Below are 18,808 nucleotides of genomic sequence, written 5' to 3'. Positions count from 1 at the left end.
TGATTCTTCATACTGTACTATGCCCCTTAGTGCAGATTCTAAATAAAATTGGTGTGATAGTTTTGCTGAATGGTGAGTCCGGTAGTGTGTGGAAAAGTCAAAACTCTTGGTCTTGTGTTGGACCGCAACCTTACTTTCTCTGACCATGTTACTCATGCTATGCAGCATGCCTTGTGCCTTGGACACAAGCTAGAAGATCTTTACAGAATTTATTGCCAGATAACTTTATAGTGTCTAGAGAACTAAAAAGGAAATACATAAACTAACAAAAATGACCATTTGGTATATTTTCAATCTTGGGCAATTCAATCACATGTATATTGATGTACTGTTAACATGTTACCAAAGGAAAAAAAGGATGCGATGCTTACAAGCTGCTGATCCACAATGGTCTTTCTCTAAGAGGAACCTCAGTACCTGATTGAGAGGCTTACATTCTGGTTGAGGCTTTCATCTCAACTAAGTACTTGCAATAATTGGAAGCAGTACTTTCCCAGGGTGACAAGTGAGATTGGGTTTTCGAATTTTGGCCCGGCAATGCACAACTGCATCATTGAATGTCTCAAAAAAGGTATATCCTCTTCAAAAAATGAATTTTAAAATATCTAACTTGACATGTCTTAAGGTGGAGAGTCCGATAGTGAAAACTGCATAAAACTTCTATATTATTTTTCTTATCTTAGTTGAATATACATAATTTTAGGTCAAATACGTCACAAAGATTAATCTATTCCGTTACTAATTAAAAAATATATGACCTAAAATGGAAGTGCATATCCTCACGAAAATTTGATGTTTATTTTTTAAGTTTTACACAGTAAACTTTTAATTTACTCTAGGAAGATATCTGTAGAGCTATGTTGGGAGCATATGGATGGAACAATTGAAGCATATATTCAAGGACTTGGCCGTACTCTGCAGCTGCTTACATGGTGGAACTCAAAATGCAGCAGAGTCGCTAAACAGTATAATATGGCCACAGGTGCCAAAAAGCACTATTATACAAAAAAAGTACACTTGAATTAGGTGTCTATTAAAAGCCATAGCTTCATACAACCGAGGAAACATTATAAAATGTAAGATTCTGAAGAAAATTGGAATATGTCCTAGGAAGAACTGCATTAAGCGAATGAAGAAAGTTGATGAGATTAGAATTCGAATGAAAGCAGACAAAGCGGTACAAGTTATTGAAAAAATGCAGAAGAAACAAACATTGGCTAAAAGGAAAATTGAGGATCATTATGAAGAGCAGGAAAACTCATCATGCGGTCCAGGAATGTACTAAATACGATTTTTACTTTCATAATTTTATATATTTTACAAAAATTTCAATTTCCAAAAATGTTTACGGTGAAAGTACGCTTTCACAAGATAACAAGGTAACTTTTGTTCAGAAAATTATGCTTCACATTTTATGCAGTGGAAATCCCAAAATAAAGAAAAGTTAAAAGTTAGTAGTAAATTTTATCTCAAATTTTACCTAAAAAAGTAACTTTTTTAAAAAGATTGTTTTTTACATTTTGTAATATGATAAAACACTGTATGCTCATATTAAAGATAAGGGCCCAAACTTTAAAATAAAATATAAACCAACATTTTATTTTTTTTTACTTTGTAAAAAAGGTACATAAAACTTGTTTCTAAAGGTACTTACAATTTATTTAATATGAGCGAGATAGGACCATGGAACTTCTTTATTTATTTTTTTTAAGCAAATCAAGCTATCATTTTGAACTCTCAATGAGCAAATGTTTTTAGTTTTGTAGTAATTATACTGGTTATAGTGATATTTTAATTTGATTATATAAAAAATTTTCTTTCTCATAAATAAAAAAAGAAATATATTAAAAGTGTTTATCTTCTTGTACATTACAGTAAGTTTATAACAAAGATTACTTTTATGTGATATTTGGTTATGACATTATAAACGATTTCTTAATAATCAATTACAATATTAAATTCTAATCAGAAACAAATGATTCAGTTTTATGATACAGATATAGAACATATATAAATAAATGTATCTTTATAATATAAAAATGAAATTATGTTTATAAGTCTCACTAAATCTCAAGAACAGCTGGACCGATTTGGCTAATTTAGGTTTTAAAATATTAGTAGAAGTCAAAGGAAGGTTTAAAAGGTGAGAAACATTGGAAAAGTTTCCTAATAACATTATAAATGCGAAAGTACCTTTGTTTGTTTTTGTTTTCATGCATAAACTACTCAACCAATTGTACTCCTGGGATGAACATGTTTTTTTGGAAAAATCCAGGCTACGCCCCACTGGTCTTTAAAGTAGTGAAAATCTTTTCTTGGTCTCTGAAGTTGTGTAATATTAATTAAATGAGTCTGCGAAATGTAATCAACTGTTCTGTGTAAACATGGTTTATTATTTTTAATTTGTTTACGTTTATAGTGCATACATTTTCTAATAAGTAACCTTAATTTTTAATGTTTTGGATTTCAGCGATTAGGGAAGTACTAATTCACCTTAGAAACTGTCCTAAAACATAAGAAGTTCAGAATATGACTCCAAAGACTCCCTTTAAAGCAGCTGAAAAGAAATATGCTAGATGAAATTTCACTGGACTGTTCTTTTGAATTATGTACTAATTTCAGCTCTAAATGTTCTAATATATTAAAAAACTTTTACTATAAATTTAAAGACTGATACAAAACCCATCTTAGTTCTTTTTTAACAGAAGTAGGCTTCTCTGATCTGTGTTTTCTGGATCGGGAAACAAAACAAAATCAACTATGGAACGAAGTAAATCGCAATGGCCATAATTATTAACGTTTTGGCGTATTTTCTTGACTGTGGCAACAAGGCAAACTCAAAGTTGGTGTCAGAAATACAATTCACTCAAACCAGCAGTAGTCATAGACATGCCATGCATACTAAATTGCATGCAAAGCAGCGGGTAACTGCTAGTAGTACAAAAATTAGAGGCAAAGTAGTTGAAACTTTTACTATATATGAAAGTAATAAATATTATAGATAATAATACAAAGTACTCTTATATGTAAAGTTTTATGAAACCTATCTGAAAAAGTAAGCTTCTCAGAGCTGTGTATGTAATTTTTTTTCTTGATTGGGAGAGAGGCAAAATCAACTTTGGAACAAAAATACCAAGGCCGGAGTAAATAAAAATGCCCATAAATATATATATTTAAACATATTTTCTTGATCACGGGAAGAAGCAAACTCAACATTGGCGTCGGAAATATCATTCACTCAAACCAGAAGTGCTCATACAGGTACAAAACCTACTAAATTGAGTGCAAAGCCGTAACTGCTAGTATTTAATAATTATAATATACTGTATACTGTAATATAATTTTAATATACTTATAATATGCTAATAATTATAATGCTAGAAAATAATTATAATATTTACAATGCGTAATCTAAAGTTAACTGACCCTAAACAACTGTTAGACACTTTCAGCTTCAGTTCACTAATATGGCAGAAACATTAGTTTACATTAAAATTTTAGAAAATATTGAATAATTATACTGTGCTTGGTCAGTAGTGTTATGCAGATTGCAAAGATAAAGTTACTATCTACTTTTTATTGCACTTTATTTATTTTAGATTGCACCAGTGATGAATAAACTATCTAACTCATTGAAAATAATATTTTAACGGTGTTCTAAATCCCACCTTGATGAACAAAGCCGTGAATGTTTTTCACATAAGGTCATCGAAACTAGTTGTCTCCTTTTACAATTTTACTGTAGTTAAAGGAAAAGCGAAAGTACATGCATTTTGAGTAAAGTAGTCTTTTTATTTTAAGCATACATACACACATATTTCCTTAATCGGGGTAAAATCAAATATTACTCATTACACAAGAAACATCACAGACCACAAATAAACCATTTTAAATCTAACTTGGAATCCAAAACTGACATATGTCAAAACCCATTTTCTTGGTCACTGAAACAACATAAACTCAACCGTGGAACCGTAAATCAATTATAGCAGAAGTGAATTTAATCGGTGATACCTGATTCGTTTTGACCACAATATATTTTCAGTTGTACGTGTTACATATTTTCTTTATTGGGACAAAAAGCAAACTATCACTATGGCACTTGGAAAATATTAGAAAGTAAATTAAAAGAGCTAGCTGAAAGTAGACGCTGTTTAATTGACATTTCTTTTTGTTGGTATATATTCTCTTGGTTGATGCACAAGTCAAACTCAACTATGGTAATTGAAATACCATAGATAAAAAAAGTAATCTAAACAAATGGAAGTTAACAATTTTAGGTTTTTGGACCAAATTAGGTTTTTCACCAATCCGTAGATAAAAAAAGTAATCTAAACAAATGGAAGTTAACAATTTTAGGTTTTTCGACCAAATTAGGTTTTAGGTATACAACAAAACCTAAAATAGAACCAGTCAAAATTGTATTTACATTTTGAACTTCTTAGCCATGGATACTGAAATAATATGTACCTGATATGTCTATTTATGTTCAAAAAGATTTTAGGGCTCCATCATATTACATCACAAATGCTTTCTCTAAGAAAGCTATCGCTTTCGATTTGGAAAATTGTGTGTAAAGCCCCTAATTGGTACAAAAATATTATGGATCTCTCAGTGAAATGAGTTGTTCAAAAAGCCAGTGTACTTGAGAACCTTGAATTTATAAAGGCATTTTATTAATGTTATTAAAGCACCATTCAGCATTTTATTAAATGCCATGCTCACTGTGCAACTTATCCAGCTTATCCATGTGCTACATAACTGACTGTTACAACTTGGTTTTCTGTCCAAAAAATAAATTACCTAATAAATTTTATGAGTAAAATCTGTTTGAAGCACTTTGAAATAATGATCGAAAATTGGTTGGGATGTGGAAAATAAAACACATAAAAGTAGTTTACTTTTCTTTTTAATACTTTACCACTTCTTCACTTTTTAAAAGTGAAACTGTTCTTACTAATGGCAACAACTATTTTTATAACAAAATATCTGATTAATCAACAATAATTTCAAATACTGTACAATATTTTTAAAGTTATCATCTATAAATATAACGATCACACTAGCCGTAGGAAAATAGCTTACAATATCAAAATTCTAAAACTAGTAAGGGTTTTATTTCTAAAAAAATACATAAAAGCACAAGGTGTGGTGACCAAATTTATGTCTGTTGGGGAGGTTGGGGAGGCTTGTTTCTTTTTCGTACTGTACCTTTCTTTTTACACCAATTGCACCAGTTGTTTCCATAACTGAAAAATTACTTTAAAATATAAATTTTACTATTCATACACGCATCAAGAATTTATAAAAATAAAGAGAAAATGAGTAGCACATGTATTAATGCAACTCTACGAGAAAGACTTTGATATTGGTTTTATTGCTGTGGGATGAAATATTGTATCATTTACTATAAATGAAACAAAACGTGTATGGCTAAAGAAATTTGGAATGTATAGAGATAAATTAGAAGTAAAAATTGGCAGTAGAAGAGTACATGGAGTAGCAAGCCCACACACAATGTGGTTTGTACTGCTGAACAATACAAATAATGGTCTAGGTTAGGTTATGCTATCATCTCACAGGCTGCTGTAATCATGTATTGTCTTCTTGGTATTTATTCCTGAATTCCATAAATCTAAAGCATAATATAGAATAGGAAACAACAACAGAAAATATTTTTGTGAATTATTTAGTCACTTTCAAAGCTAATAGTTAACAAGAGTAGTTCAAAACTAATGTTTTAAAGAAAGCTATAAGTACAAGTACTTCAAAAACTAAATCTGATAGTTCCATTTAAAGTGAAATGAAATCACGTTTAAAGCTTCATTACATAAATGTGCTAGAAGTGATTTGATTCAATTTTGCTTTTCAAAACTGAACCAAATAAGTTTTTCACCGCAGAAAACATAATGTATAAAATCTTTTTAGACGCTCAACAGCGACATATTAACACAATTATCACACAAAATTATATAAATATTAAGTACTATCAAAATGAAATGGGCCAAGGTGCCTCATAATGAGACATAACAACAGCGCACGAGCGCTCTACGTGACTTGAGTTGTGTGAGGGTCCTCACCGAGAGCGACACGCAACGGCAGCGACAAGCGCAGCGCCCCGGCCACTTCCATCTTCTGACAACATCAGGTCAAACTGAAACATGTCACACACATTGTTATAATGATATCCATTGATTGACATTTAAGGAACAAAAAAGAAAAAGAAAACAAGGATATCCGTTTAATGGCAGCCAGAGGGTTAAAATTAGGTCAAATACATGTTACATTTATAGATTGATAATTGTATGGTTTGATTCACCATAGTTAGACAGAATATTACCCTGGTGCATGTGACATGTACTGATAGAAATCTATACATTAAACCTGTTATTCAGAAAACTGCAAAAATTACTTTTCTAAAAAAAATATTTGAGTTTTCCAAAATAAAAAAACCAGTACTGGTTCTTTCATGTTAAGTATAAAAATAGACCATGGGTTCTAACTTTCCATAAATAAATAGAGAGTTGATTCATACATTTATTTATTCATGATATTAATCCAAATTTTCAAAATTACGGGGAAAAAAACAGGTATGTATTAAAACAACTAAAATCTTACACACTTTTTCAGTTAACTGTACTTTTGACATTTATTTCATTAAACAAAATCTTGTACACGCAAAAATGACAATGGCCAAAGTCAAAATTTACAACAGAACAAGTTGCACAACAAAAAGTCAAGCTTACACCTGAAACTCCAAAGTGGCCAGAAGAAGCATAATCCATATCACTGGTTGGAATAATTACTAGTTTGACTTTGCTTTGGCAAGTTCATCACTAAACACTAGTTGGTATTTCATTATTTTTGTGAGCTTAGTCTTACGTGTTAAGTTTTTGAACACAAAGGAAGAGGATAGAGTGACAGACTCCATTTCTCAAAACACTGTTCTATTTTTGAAACATATAAGTTATCGATTACAAATGTCTCAAATCATGTTTAAACAATTAACAGTAATTTTTTACATTAAATTCACAGCCAAATTTGTAACATACCAACAAAGCATTTTCAAGTAGACTTAAAAGACTATGAAAAACATAACTTTACAATTAAAACTGTCTTAAACACCATGCAATTTATCCAAAAGTATACGAACGGCACTTTAATAAAAATGTTAAAAATTCAATGATAGTGAAGGTAAGAAAGGAGTTGACATCCAAATGATAGTAAGGATAGGAGAGGGACTGACATTCATGATAGTAAGGTAAACATAAGAGAGGTTGACATCACGATGACATATCACTTGTCTGTAAGGGAGAAATCCTTGCTAGCATCACAGTTGACAGTTAACACTGTGGACTGTTATGTGACATGCTAATGCTAAAAAACCATGCGTTACATGGCCATACTTCTAAGCAGCTTCTCTGCGACAACGGACGGCGACAGCAGCAACTAATGCAGCCCCTCTGCCACTACCATCCTCTGACAACATCAGGGTACACTAAAATACAATAGTTAGCTTTTTAGCTAGTGGAGAAAATTCAAGAAATCTTTTAGTAGGCTGGATGTTTAGATGAAGACCGAATAAGGTATTTTATTTTATAAATTCAGTTGAAAGTGGTGTTTTTCTTTCTGAGGAATAGGTCAAAAACCCTGCATTTGTCCTTAAAGGGCCTCTGGGCCTCCCATAATCTCTCAAATTTAAGGCATCTGAAAAAACTAATTAGATTTTGGGTTTCGTGTTCTCATATTTCCTACGAGCTCAGGAAATAACCATCCATTCTTTTTTTTCTCTGAGTTGGACCGGCCTTAGAAATCCTATGATCAAAAAACACACCCCAAGGGCCTGGCACAACAGTGAAAGTAGAGGGTCAAATATAAAGATAGAGGCCAATAACGTCATTGTCTCATAGTGCACAATTATCACTTGGTGTGGGATGAATCACAACTATGGTTCTCACAGGGGCCATTCAAAAAAGAGCAGTTAAAGCACGATGACAACCACATCTGCAAGCACTTTGTGGATCAGTTAATTCATACCTCATACTTGGAAGATTGGGGAAATGAATAAGACAACATTTCCCCTTTGTGTCATCCTCTTTGTGTTACTGGTAACAAGAAAAATTAACTCCATAGAAAGTGTAACTAGAAAAAAGAGCTTGTTTACCTCATATGACTATTTTTATAATTAGGAACATTCATTATGAATAGTATAATTTGCTACTATTTTAGAAAGAAAAGAACAAGTAGGTGCTTTAATTATTTTTATTTTCTGTTTTCCTATTTAATAAAGTTTATACTCAAAACAGAGTATAATCACCATCTAGCAACAAAGAAAGAGTTAAAAAGTAATGAAATTAGAATTTTACAAGATTTAAAAATACATCCTAATTTAAAATAACTACCCTCTTTTCAGTGTTAATTTGTTGTCTTATTTTGTGGTCCAGTTGTTCCCATTTCAGTTCTTTTATAAATTACTATAAAATAATAATATTTTCCAGCAGTTTGAATACTTTCAACTTTGTTACTAATTTAACACTTACAGATTTTTTAAATCTTCAAACTCACCTTAAGATCTTTGTCGATCAGTTGGGCGATCTTCTCCATCATGAGGTCATGGAAGAACGGGTGGAAGCGGTAGACACTGCCGTCAACGCCCACAGTCACTGAGGGGATCCTCATCTTGTTGATTAGTGTGGCAGTACCTGCCGACACCAGATAGGCTGCACGTCTGGACACGCACTCACACACGTATCGGACATTGATACAGTCCTGCTCAGTAGCATGATCCAACTCCAGTTTCTTCAGTACGGTGCGACAGGCCGTGTGAATACCTGCCTTCTCACTGTAAACAAAGCCATGATTAAGTAAAAATTGCTGAAACTGTAGCTAAGAACAATTTCACCTTCACCAAACTCTTGTTTGTTTGACTGACTGAGGTAGATCCACTTCGTAATTAATAAAATGAGAGAAAAAGGCAACAAAAACGTTATATGAAGTTATATGAAAGACGACTGAAAACTATTTACCGTGAGCAATCAGAGCTGGGTGGACCCTGTATCCTTTTTTATCTCTTGATATATACCTTTCCCATATTTAGTACTATAAGTTAAATTTCATGTGCTCAGACCAATCTAAGTTAGTTGATGTCTAAATAAAATATGCAATTAATTGATAAATGTGTTAAAAATAAGTTTAAAACTTATTAAGTGTTAATAAAAAACATAACATTTAAAAATTAAGAGGATTAAAACGTATTTCATCAAATATATTATGTATGTCACACGTTTCAACTTACTTTTATTACTGTCCAGTTTATTTATATTATTTTTGTATCACAGAAGATATGATAGGATAAAAAATAAAAATTGATATAGGTTAAAATTAAACAAAAAATCTTCTCTAAATCATATATAACTGTATGGAGTTTGTCTTTACAGTATTAAAAAGGGCCACTATAGTAAAACTGCTGAAAATTTCAAAAATATAAAGATGAAAGTTTACAAAATGATACCCGAAATTTTGAACAAAAAGGTTTGTGTGATGAGGACATTTTTGTGCGATATAGTAGTTAGAAAATGAACAGAAATATTTAGGTGATGTAATAAAATGTGTTGAATTACGAATGTCCCAATACAACACCAAAACTGAAAGCAAAAATTTGACGTGGCCCATCTTGAAATCCCCACACCCTAAGAAAGTGAGAATATTCAAGTAAAATATTAATTTCATACAAGTTTCATTGTCTTTTTTGACAAACTTGGAGTGGAGATACAAAGAATTTGTATCCCCGGACGAGCCATCAATTCTGTTTCATCCAGAGATTTCTGATGGCTGGAAGCAAACCATGACAACACTCTAGCCAACATCACTTTTGTTGTGAACGCCTCCTGCTCCACATAGAGGGTTCACTCAACCTTGCCCCAGCCACCATACAAACCTGATGTGAGCTTGTCAAAACTTTTCCTGTTTCCAATGCTCAATAAAAAACTGAAAGTTCACTGTTTTGAAGATATTCCTGGCAATCCAGGAGTGATGAGTGGGGATGATGACACCTACCAGTGAAACACTTATCTGCATCAGCTCATGCATTTTTAGAATGTCCAGAAGATTTTTGGTTTTGTTGTACTATAGATAGTAAGTTAAAGTACTACTTGTTTGACCTTTAGGTGCAGAACTACAGGTCAGCAATTTGGTAATAAAACTTTAGTGTGCTCCTTATCTCACTACTCTTTTCTCTTGCCGTCTACAGTACCTGAAGACAAACATTAAAATCCCTGACCCCAACAGTCAAGCAACATCCTGTTTGTTCGCATACCTTTGATGCACTTGTGGCTAAGCTACTGAGAGTTGTGGACGAATACACATAGAAGTAACCTTACTATACTGCCACTTAGACCATTGCATCATACATCCATTTCTGCCATGTCTAGTTATAAACTCTTCTGTTGTGTTTTCAAATTTAAGATTACATTAGACTAGAGTTCAGATTATTAAATACAAATATTTTAGATTTTTCAAAATGAATGTTCTTGTAACTTCTCGGCAGAGCATTTAGAGTTTAGATTGTGTCAATGATATGGTTAGTAAAACATAAAACTGAACAGATGACTGGGACTGGTTCGTACTAAGTGCCCTGGACTGTGCCATTGAAAGATGTGTGTATGTGGATAATTGCATAAGACATTGATATTATTAATATTATATCCAGAAATTGTTAAGTTTTTCGTTTATTATTGATTTATTTATTTAAATTACATATATATTCAATGTAAAAATAGGTCATTAGACCCTAATTTTCACTGTTAAAATAAAATAAATTAAAATTTGATTCTATCAAAATGCCACAGAGTCTTGTCAAAGAAGTTGATAAACAGTGAGGATATGTTGGCAGCAGTATACTCACGCCCAATGATTCTGTAGACTAGTAAAAATATGGGTAACTGATACTTTTAGGTATCGAATGAGGAAACTCAATACCTATTTACTTTACATAACCAATGTTAACCCAAAAACAGATAAAGATCTAGTGATATAAGCAATAAATATTTTTATCAGACCAAGTTACATTACTTTATAGACAAACCCTGTAGTATAATTCAAATTAATTTTTAATCTGTTAATGGTACAGATAAACCTTATTTCCCAGATATCAGGTATGCACTTTTCTTATGTACTGTAGTTTTATAGATTCATTGTTATAAGAGAAATGACAATAATAAAAAGTACCTTTCAATTTCAGACACATATTTACTCTTGAACCGCCAAATGGTGGACAGAGGGGCAGATCCCTTGCCATCGAACAACAGCTTCTCCTTAGTGAACTTGATGAGAATTTGTCGCACAATTTCACCCATGTACATTCCGGAGATCATCTTCTCAAACCTGTAATTACAACCATATTGGAATATCATTCCATGTTTACTCTTAAACTGCTAAATAATGAACTGAGAAATAGGTCCAGAGAATGTCATGCAATCTCCCAATGTACAGTATTTAGATAATTGAGTTCGAGTTCTTAACACAGTTTCAATATATTCTAATTGGCAAATTAGTTTACCTGTCATCACCTCACTAGATATTGTTAATGTTAACGGTCAGAATAATAAGAAAGTTTATTTAGTTAACATTGTTTATTTAATTAAAATAATTACATTTACATTGTGTTGTTCAGTGGACAGCCAATCAACAGAAAAAGAAAGTAAACAGTTATAGAAAGAAAATAAAAAGGAAATACTCTACTAACATTTAGTTTCACCTACTTACTACATTTAATCAGTTTATTCTACAATATAATAAACACCCTCATTTTATCTTAGTTACTTAGCTTTGAGTTAACTTACAATATAACCTACCTCAGACCTAACAATCATCACATGATTTATGTTTAGGTTCACTGAGTGCTTATGTGAGAATATGATTTTGTCAAGTAAATAAACTAAATCAACCACATTCTTAGATACCAAATTTACAATTTGGTGGAACTTAACATTGATACATTTGCTTCGATTATTTTCCAAATTCATGGTAATACAATTTTGTAGCATCTTAATTGTTATTCAAAATATGTACAACTCTCAAATAATTAACACCCAACTGAAAAAGCTATGAATAAGCCAGCAATTTAATGGACCAGGTAAAACGGAGAATAAGCTGGAACTCTCAAATAATTAACACCCAAATGAAAAAGCTATGAATAAGCCAGCAATTTAATGGACCAGGTAAAACGGAGAATAAGCTGGCAATCTCATTATAAAACCAATAAAATCTAAAAACCATTTTTTCTGCCTCAAAGAATTTTTGATATAAAGGAAAATTTGAAAAGCTCTGAGCTAAGAGTTGATTGATCCTGTACATAGCATTCTATGCCTTGTGAACCAATTAACTGTAAATGAACTGATGTATTAGTGATCTTGCCAAATTATTTTCAGTGTTAATGGCATAGTCATTACAGTGTGTAGTGTAATGAAGGGTGAATTTCTAGTACTTTTAACCTGGTCTGGAAAACTGTAGCTGACCACATTTGGTTTATATCACAGATCACAGTTATCATATTACAGCAGTGACAAAGCTAAGAACAGTTTTTAAACTTACACTTGCTTGCCAGGGTTGATGGAGTTACGGTCAACTTCTTTGTCATACTCTGTCATGATGAAGTCCAACTCGCCATGGTCACCAAAGGCTGCCCATTCTAGGTTGATGATCATGAGAGGTTTGCTCCTGTCACCATCAAACATCTCCACATTCTCCACTCTCTCAGTGTAGCAGGCATTACAACCTGTGCCTGAAATACATCACAATCTTCTCTTAGTATTATATTCATTCATTGACTGTTCAAGAACAAGGCGTCACGTTAGTTCTTTTACGCAACTTAAGAGATAACACGAGTTTATTTAAAGTGTATCCAAAGTAGCACTCATTTAAGATACATTGAAGAAGAAGCAATGAACTGGAGTGATTGAGAAAAGAAAAGATGAGGAACGTAGTGGTTACAGAGAAAGAAAACAATTAAATTTGCAAACTGTAATGAATTTTAACCCTAAGTTATGATTTTACATATCACATTAGATCCCCACCTAGTACTCAGAAAACTTATTATTATTAGTAATTCCTCTATATACTAAGTTTATATTCTCTATGGCTTTAACTCAACAAGTACTGATAATTAACCCAAGGTAATTTCGATTTCTCTATACAAAAGATCACTCTTCCAGTTGCAGTATTCAGAATAGCATTGCTCTGTCTCCGATGTTTACTAAGTTTATGTACTCTATAGCCTTAAATGACTTACTAACAATCAGTCCAAAGTGGAAATTAAAATTTTTCCATGCACAGGATTATTAGAGTTTTGGTTGTATTGTTCAGGATAACACTGATTATCTTCACCATATACTAAGTTTATATTCTGTCCCAATGAGTGTTCACTTCTGGCTGGTTTATACCTTTCAGTTGAACCTATACTGGATAAAGTATAACCGATGTGATAACTTAAATATAGGCAAATCTATCCATTTTCAGGAGCGGCATATCACTAACTAAAAATTTCAAGATATTGGGGTGCAGGGGTGTATCGATGTCCACTGTAGAGAATGACTGTTGGAGATAATGGAGCTCCCTAAGTGTTAAAGGCAGTTGCTAGCCTGTACATAAGGACTGAACTGGAGAGGCTGGTTTAGAGCTGGTTTCCCCTTCATCAAAGGTTGAGTGACTGTGATAGTGCCCACTATCCCTCCTTATGGATCTCAACCTTACCCATCCTGAATATCCTGTCACTCCGTGTAATGAGAGGTTTCTCAGCCTCTTGTCCTAAGAGAACCAAAAAGGTTTAGTTAATTCTCTAGGGATTAACTCTACTTACCGACAATTACTCCAACATGACAGTTTCGATTTTTCCATGCACAGGACATCAGAGTTCCAGTTGTGTCATTCAGGATACCACAAACTTCTATCTCAATATCCTACACAAACATTTCAAAACAAATTCAGTTATATATAGATAATGTATAATTTGTTTAAATATTGAATATAAGAAATATTATTTTATAAAAGAACAAAGTTCATTTTGCTGTACATCACTCTTACATAACATCTAGTTAAAAAGTTTGACTACTGTAATGAAAATGTATGGTAAATCCATTTTGGATACAGTAAAAAGTAAAAGTAAGGATTTTATGATAGTAAACTTAAGTATTAAATTACTGGTGAAATCCAAAAAAATTATAGGTAGTCATAAATAACTGCATCAATACGTGATATAATCCTCTTTATTAGGCTTAGAGAAAATTTTGGATCTGAACATATATTTCAAGGAAGATGGATGGATGCACTATTAGATTCCAAAAAAATTGACTTACCTGAGTAATACCATAGAAATATAATTGACGCTTTATTGCCATTTTTCAAAAATTAGACCTGCATTTAATGAAATTGCTTTCTAAATAAATTGTTGAAATTTAAAGTAAAATTTGTTTCATTATAACTATCTACAAACTTTTTAAACTTTTTTGACTGGGTTATTACTGAAAGAGTGTAAACTTCAAATCTGATACAGATTGATGACTTGTCTCTATGATTAACTTGTTAAGAAATACATCCATGCTTAAATGTAAATTCATTTGTATATCAACTCAAGCCTGGGATTTGATATGTGAAGTTACCACAGATGTAACTCGGACAAAGAACTACTGGAATGTTGCTCCACAGAAGAGAGTCCTACATCCACTCACCCCTCTACGTCTGATGGCATCCTCCAGCATCCTGACCACATCTTGCCCCACAACACCGCTGCAGGAGAACCCCTTGGTCCAAGTTTTGAGGATACCCTTGGTCAACCCGACTTGTTGCAGAGGAAAGCTGAAGGTAAAGCCCAGGGGAAGTTTCTCATTGTACATGTCATTCTCTGACATGAAGTTGGCCAGACACTCGGCTATGTGGTCAAATAGCTGAGGAAAAACAGTTTATTTATACTCCATACACTAAACTAGGTAAGCTACCATAGATTATTTTTAACCTTCGGTTTTAAAATACGTATGTTTAATGTTTGCCACCTAATGTTAACATTTGCTAATTTTGTTCAGAGTTATTATGCTCAAGTTTTAGGTAATCATAGCCCTAACTTTTACAGTTCAGTTTTTGAATAATAGTATGACTTTTTTCAAAACCTGTTAGAAAATAACATAAAAAGCTTAAAATTTAAAAAGATAATAATTATTGTACGTCTATTAAATAATCTTAAAATTTCAAAACATACTAGTATTACACAATATTTTTACCGTCCAACTGCCCTTAGTATTTTCCTTAAACTCCAAGTAGTTTTTAAATGTTTTGCAAGCTATTTTTTTATCTGTAAGAAACGTATTTTCACTGCAAACCTAACTGTATTCTACGGTATCATTTTGTTTACAATGAACAGTATAATACAATGGTCATAAGTAACTAGGATAAATATTTTAATTTGAACTTTTTACGGTGAGTGAAGAAATGTTTTTGTTATTTGCATGTAAAAAAGGAGGAAAGGTGTGCCTGGAAAATATAGTTCAATATATAAAATTCAAATTCCAAGATAGCCTAAAGGTCACAAATTTAGTCTCGTTTCAGAAAATTTATAGTTTTGTTAGAATCTGTAAGTAAATAAATTAGTTTGGAGCAAAAACTAAAAGTAGTACAAGAAGCATAGTTTTCGTTATCAAAAACATAAATTTGTAAAAATGTTTATAAATAGTTATAAGCTATAAACATTATTATGGGAAACATTATAATAATAAATATTGAGAGAAAACCTCTACGGTTTTATTTTTTATGGTTAGTAGAAATCAAAAATTTTTTAATACGTATCTAAAAAAGGAGTAATGACCTGTAAAAAACAGTTATTCTAATAATGTTTTGTGGTTTTGTAAAATTTAATAGTAATATAAAGGTCACAAATTCAGTACAGTATTACATGTATAGATATAGTAATATTTTGTAATAAAACTATAAAACAATTACAAAAACAAAAAAGTAGGTGGAACTTTTTTTTGCAAAGACAAAACAGCAACACTACTCTAAAATTACTCAGCTTTCACAGAATAATAAAAAACCTGTGCTGTGTTTGGCAACTAAAGAGTTCCAATGGTATATGAATGAGGTTGATACTTGATTGTTTATGTATTATATCAAATAAAATTATGCGGGCAGCCTAAATCAACGGATATCTGTTGATTGGTGTTTAAGGAACGAAAATAACAGATATCTGTTGAATGGCTGTCGGAGGGTTGACACAAAATTTTAGAAACAAGAAAAAATAAAATATTATTGTAAAGTACTTTGTACACGTACACACTATGTCATGTAACTTTTGGACACAGGGACCACACATGGACACTTGGTTTTTCTAACGATCAGGTACCATTCACCAAAAGAAAGATTGGAGAGGTACATGTTGGGTGTGTGAGACTCACTATACAAATATGATATGAACATAATTTAAAGAAACTCTTGATATTTTAGCTCTGTTTATGTCTGCTCTGTGTGTGAGCCTTACAAACATCCAAGTGATGTTCAGCCTATTAAGAAACTGTTTGTGACTTCTTAGACAAACTAGCATCTTTGTAGATTGTTTATATGTAATGTTCTTTTTCTAAATTCAATTAATCTTTACCAGCATAATTTTCATATACAGACCTGAGCACCAGATCCAGTCATAATATTTTCAGGAACTGCATAGATTTTGGACTGCATGTCAAAGTGATTTTCATCCAGGTAGATCACTAACACTCGGAAATTGGTACCTCCTCCAAGATCAAGTGCCAGGAACTTGCCACGTTCTGCAAAATTCAAATGGCGTATGAGTTGGAAAATAATTAACTGTACAGATATAGCAATAAATTAATAAGTTTGTTATATCAGTATTTAACAAAGCCAGGTATATCACTCCACTTGTAACTAATTCAATAATATTTTTATATTTTAATTTTTTTGTAGGCCTACTTGAAATGTTTAAAAGTTAATTGCTTATCATCCTGCAGCAAAATAACTCAGCTGAGTTCTACCAGTTAACACAAAGGCATTGTATGACACCACAAATGTTTAATCCAAAATTCTTTAAGTTATACTATTAATGTAATTTGAGTCTTTTCAAATAAAGTGGAATTTCATGCTAAATAAATATACTCTCTGGTTCTAAAAATGTGTAAGCTATAGAATAGAAAATTTACTTATATCTCTTCACACTCTTAACCAATATTTAGATATTAATAAAATATTGTATGCAATAACTGATTAACTTCTATTGGGTTATTTCTTGTATTTTAGTCTGAATGGATCCTAAGGCAATTCTTTGATCTGAAACTTTATGATTACTTATAGCTTTTCATGATTATTTAAAGTGTATGAAAACCTGCCCTCTTCCCCCAGACCAGGACCAGAACCTGGATACCTGTGGTAGGTAAGCCAACACGTTAACTACTCAGCTATCATAGCTGGCATTAGTTTTTAATATATTAATATTCTATAAATAAAATTACCTTTTCCATTGGGCAAATCTTGCACAAAGGTGGTGAAGCACTTTACGCTAGCATCCTTGTTGGTGCTCTTGGCCAGTCCAAGCTTGATAGCATCCAACATCTTGTCCCTCACCTGGTGTAGTGTCTCGTCGGACAGGATCAGATCCTTGCATTGTTCTCTGATCTGCACAAGATATACTATTGATTAGTAAAGACAAATAAAGATAATAAAACACGAGATTGGTATACTTATTGATAGTCTTGGTCAGTTCTAAATTGATCGCCTCCAGCACCTAGACAGACAGGATCAGTTTCTTCTAATGTTCTCTGATCTGGACAAGAACTACTGTAGGCTAGTATGATAAACAAATGTTGCAAAGCACTTGATGCTAATTGATCTTGATATTTACAAGCATATATTTTTTCTTGATTACCTACAGAATTTTTTACTGCAACAGGAAGACATGAAATATAACAGCAATTGTATTTAAGACGAAAATAATATGTTTAATGGTAAAACATTTTCTGCAAATAAGTGGTAAACAATAGAAATAGCTTGCTCTAAGACTGCCTCTTAATGTAATGACAAAATAGAAGACCCTAATGTTCTGCCACAAAGACACCCCAAGGATCTGTATCTGCCCACATTAGTTGTATGAATTGCTGTGATGTTGATTCAGAAAGAAAAGATGCTGATGACACATAATACCTTTGTGTAAAAAGGAAAAAAAGACATTAGTTAAAATAAGAATTTGTTACCCCTAGCAACTCCTGCATTTACTACTTTTCTAAGATAAAAGGCAAATTTTAAACTAAAGTAAAACATTTGTAGAGTGACTAGCCGTTACCTATGGTTTTATACACTATTCCCTTCTGAATAACAGAGACATCACGCATATGTTTTCTAGATGGTATAACACTCCTGAAAAAAGTTACTATCCCTCTTGCCAATATGTGGGTGCCCTGGTCATTGGAAGATATTTCCATTATAATATCTGTGCAACATTCTATGATTTTTGCATTGAATAATATTTCAGTAACTTTTGAATTATGTTAGGCTAGAGGAAGGAATCCTAAAATCAGAGCCTGTTAACTTTCTTAGTGAGAACACTCATGATGTAACATGAATTATAGAAGTAAACATGAGAAACATATTATTTCAGCAATTATGTATCTTATTATTTCAGCAATGATGTATTTTATTATTTCAGCATAAGCAAACGGTAAAAATAGCCTACTATTCAAAATCAGGATCTAGACCAGAGTTGAAACTTTGCAAATTACCTAACAAATTTGGAAATAATTTTGAATATACTAAATGATGTTCA

The 18,808-nt window shown here is 32.1% G+C and overlaps 1 protein-coding gene across 6 annotated transcripts in view; it reads right to left on the bottom strand.

Moving 5' to 3' along the window:
* Positions 1-4,896: 4,896 nt before the first annotated feature.
* The window catches only part of LOC124370829 (hexokinase type 2), a 62,852-nt gene continuing 48,940 nt past the window's right edge, over positions 4,897-18,808 (bottom strand). For 5 of the 6 annotated variants that reach the window (XM_046829161.1, XM_046829143.1, XM_046829154.1 and 2 more), the window contains exons 2-10: positions 17,502-17,664; positions 16,660-16,802; positions 14,724-14,939; positions 13,856-13,955; positions 12,592-12,781; positions 11,227-11,382; positions 8,566-8,842; positions 7,407-7,498; positions 4,897-6,154 (exon numbers count right to left, since the gene is read on the bottom strand). In XM_046829161.1, coding sequence (XP_046685117.1) covers positions 7,409-7,498; positions 8,566-8,842; positions 11,227-11,382; positions 12,592-12,781; positions 13,856-13,955; positions 14,724-14,939; positions 16,660-16,802; positions 17,502-17,664 — 1,335 coding nt within the window. In that variant the 3' untranslated portion in view covers positions 4,897-6,154; positions 7,407-7,408. The remainder of the gene's footprint in view (positions 6,155-7,406; positions 7,499-8,565; positions 8,843-11,226; positions 11,383-12,591; positions 12,782-13,855; positions 13,956-14,723; positions 14,940-16,659; positions 16,803-17,501; positions 17,665-18,808) is intronic. The other variant, XM_046829137.1, reaches the window with a different exon arrangement.

The sequence above is a fragment of the Homalodisca vitripennis genome, chromosome 1 (genome assembly GCF_021130785.1).
Source record: "Homalodisca vitripennis isolate AUS2020 chromosome 1, UT_GWSS_2.1, whole genome shotgun sequence".
Classification (NCBI taxonomy): domain Eukaryota; kingdom Metazoa; phylum Arthropoda; class Insecta; order Hemiptera; family Cicadellidae; genus Homalodisca; species Homalodisca vitripennis.
This window is presented reverse-complemented; position numbering and strand designations above follow the sequence as displayed.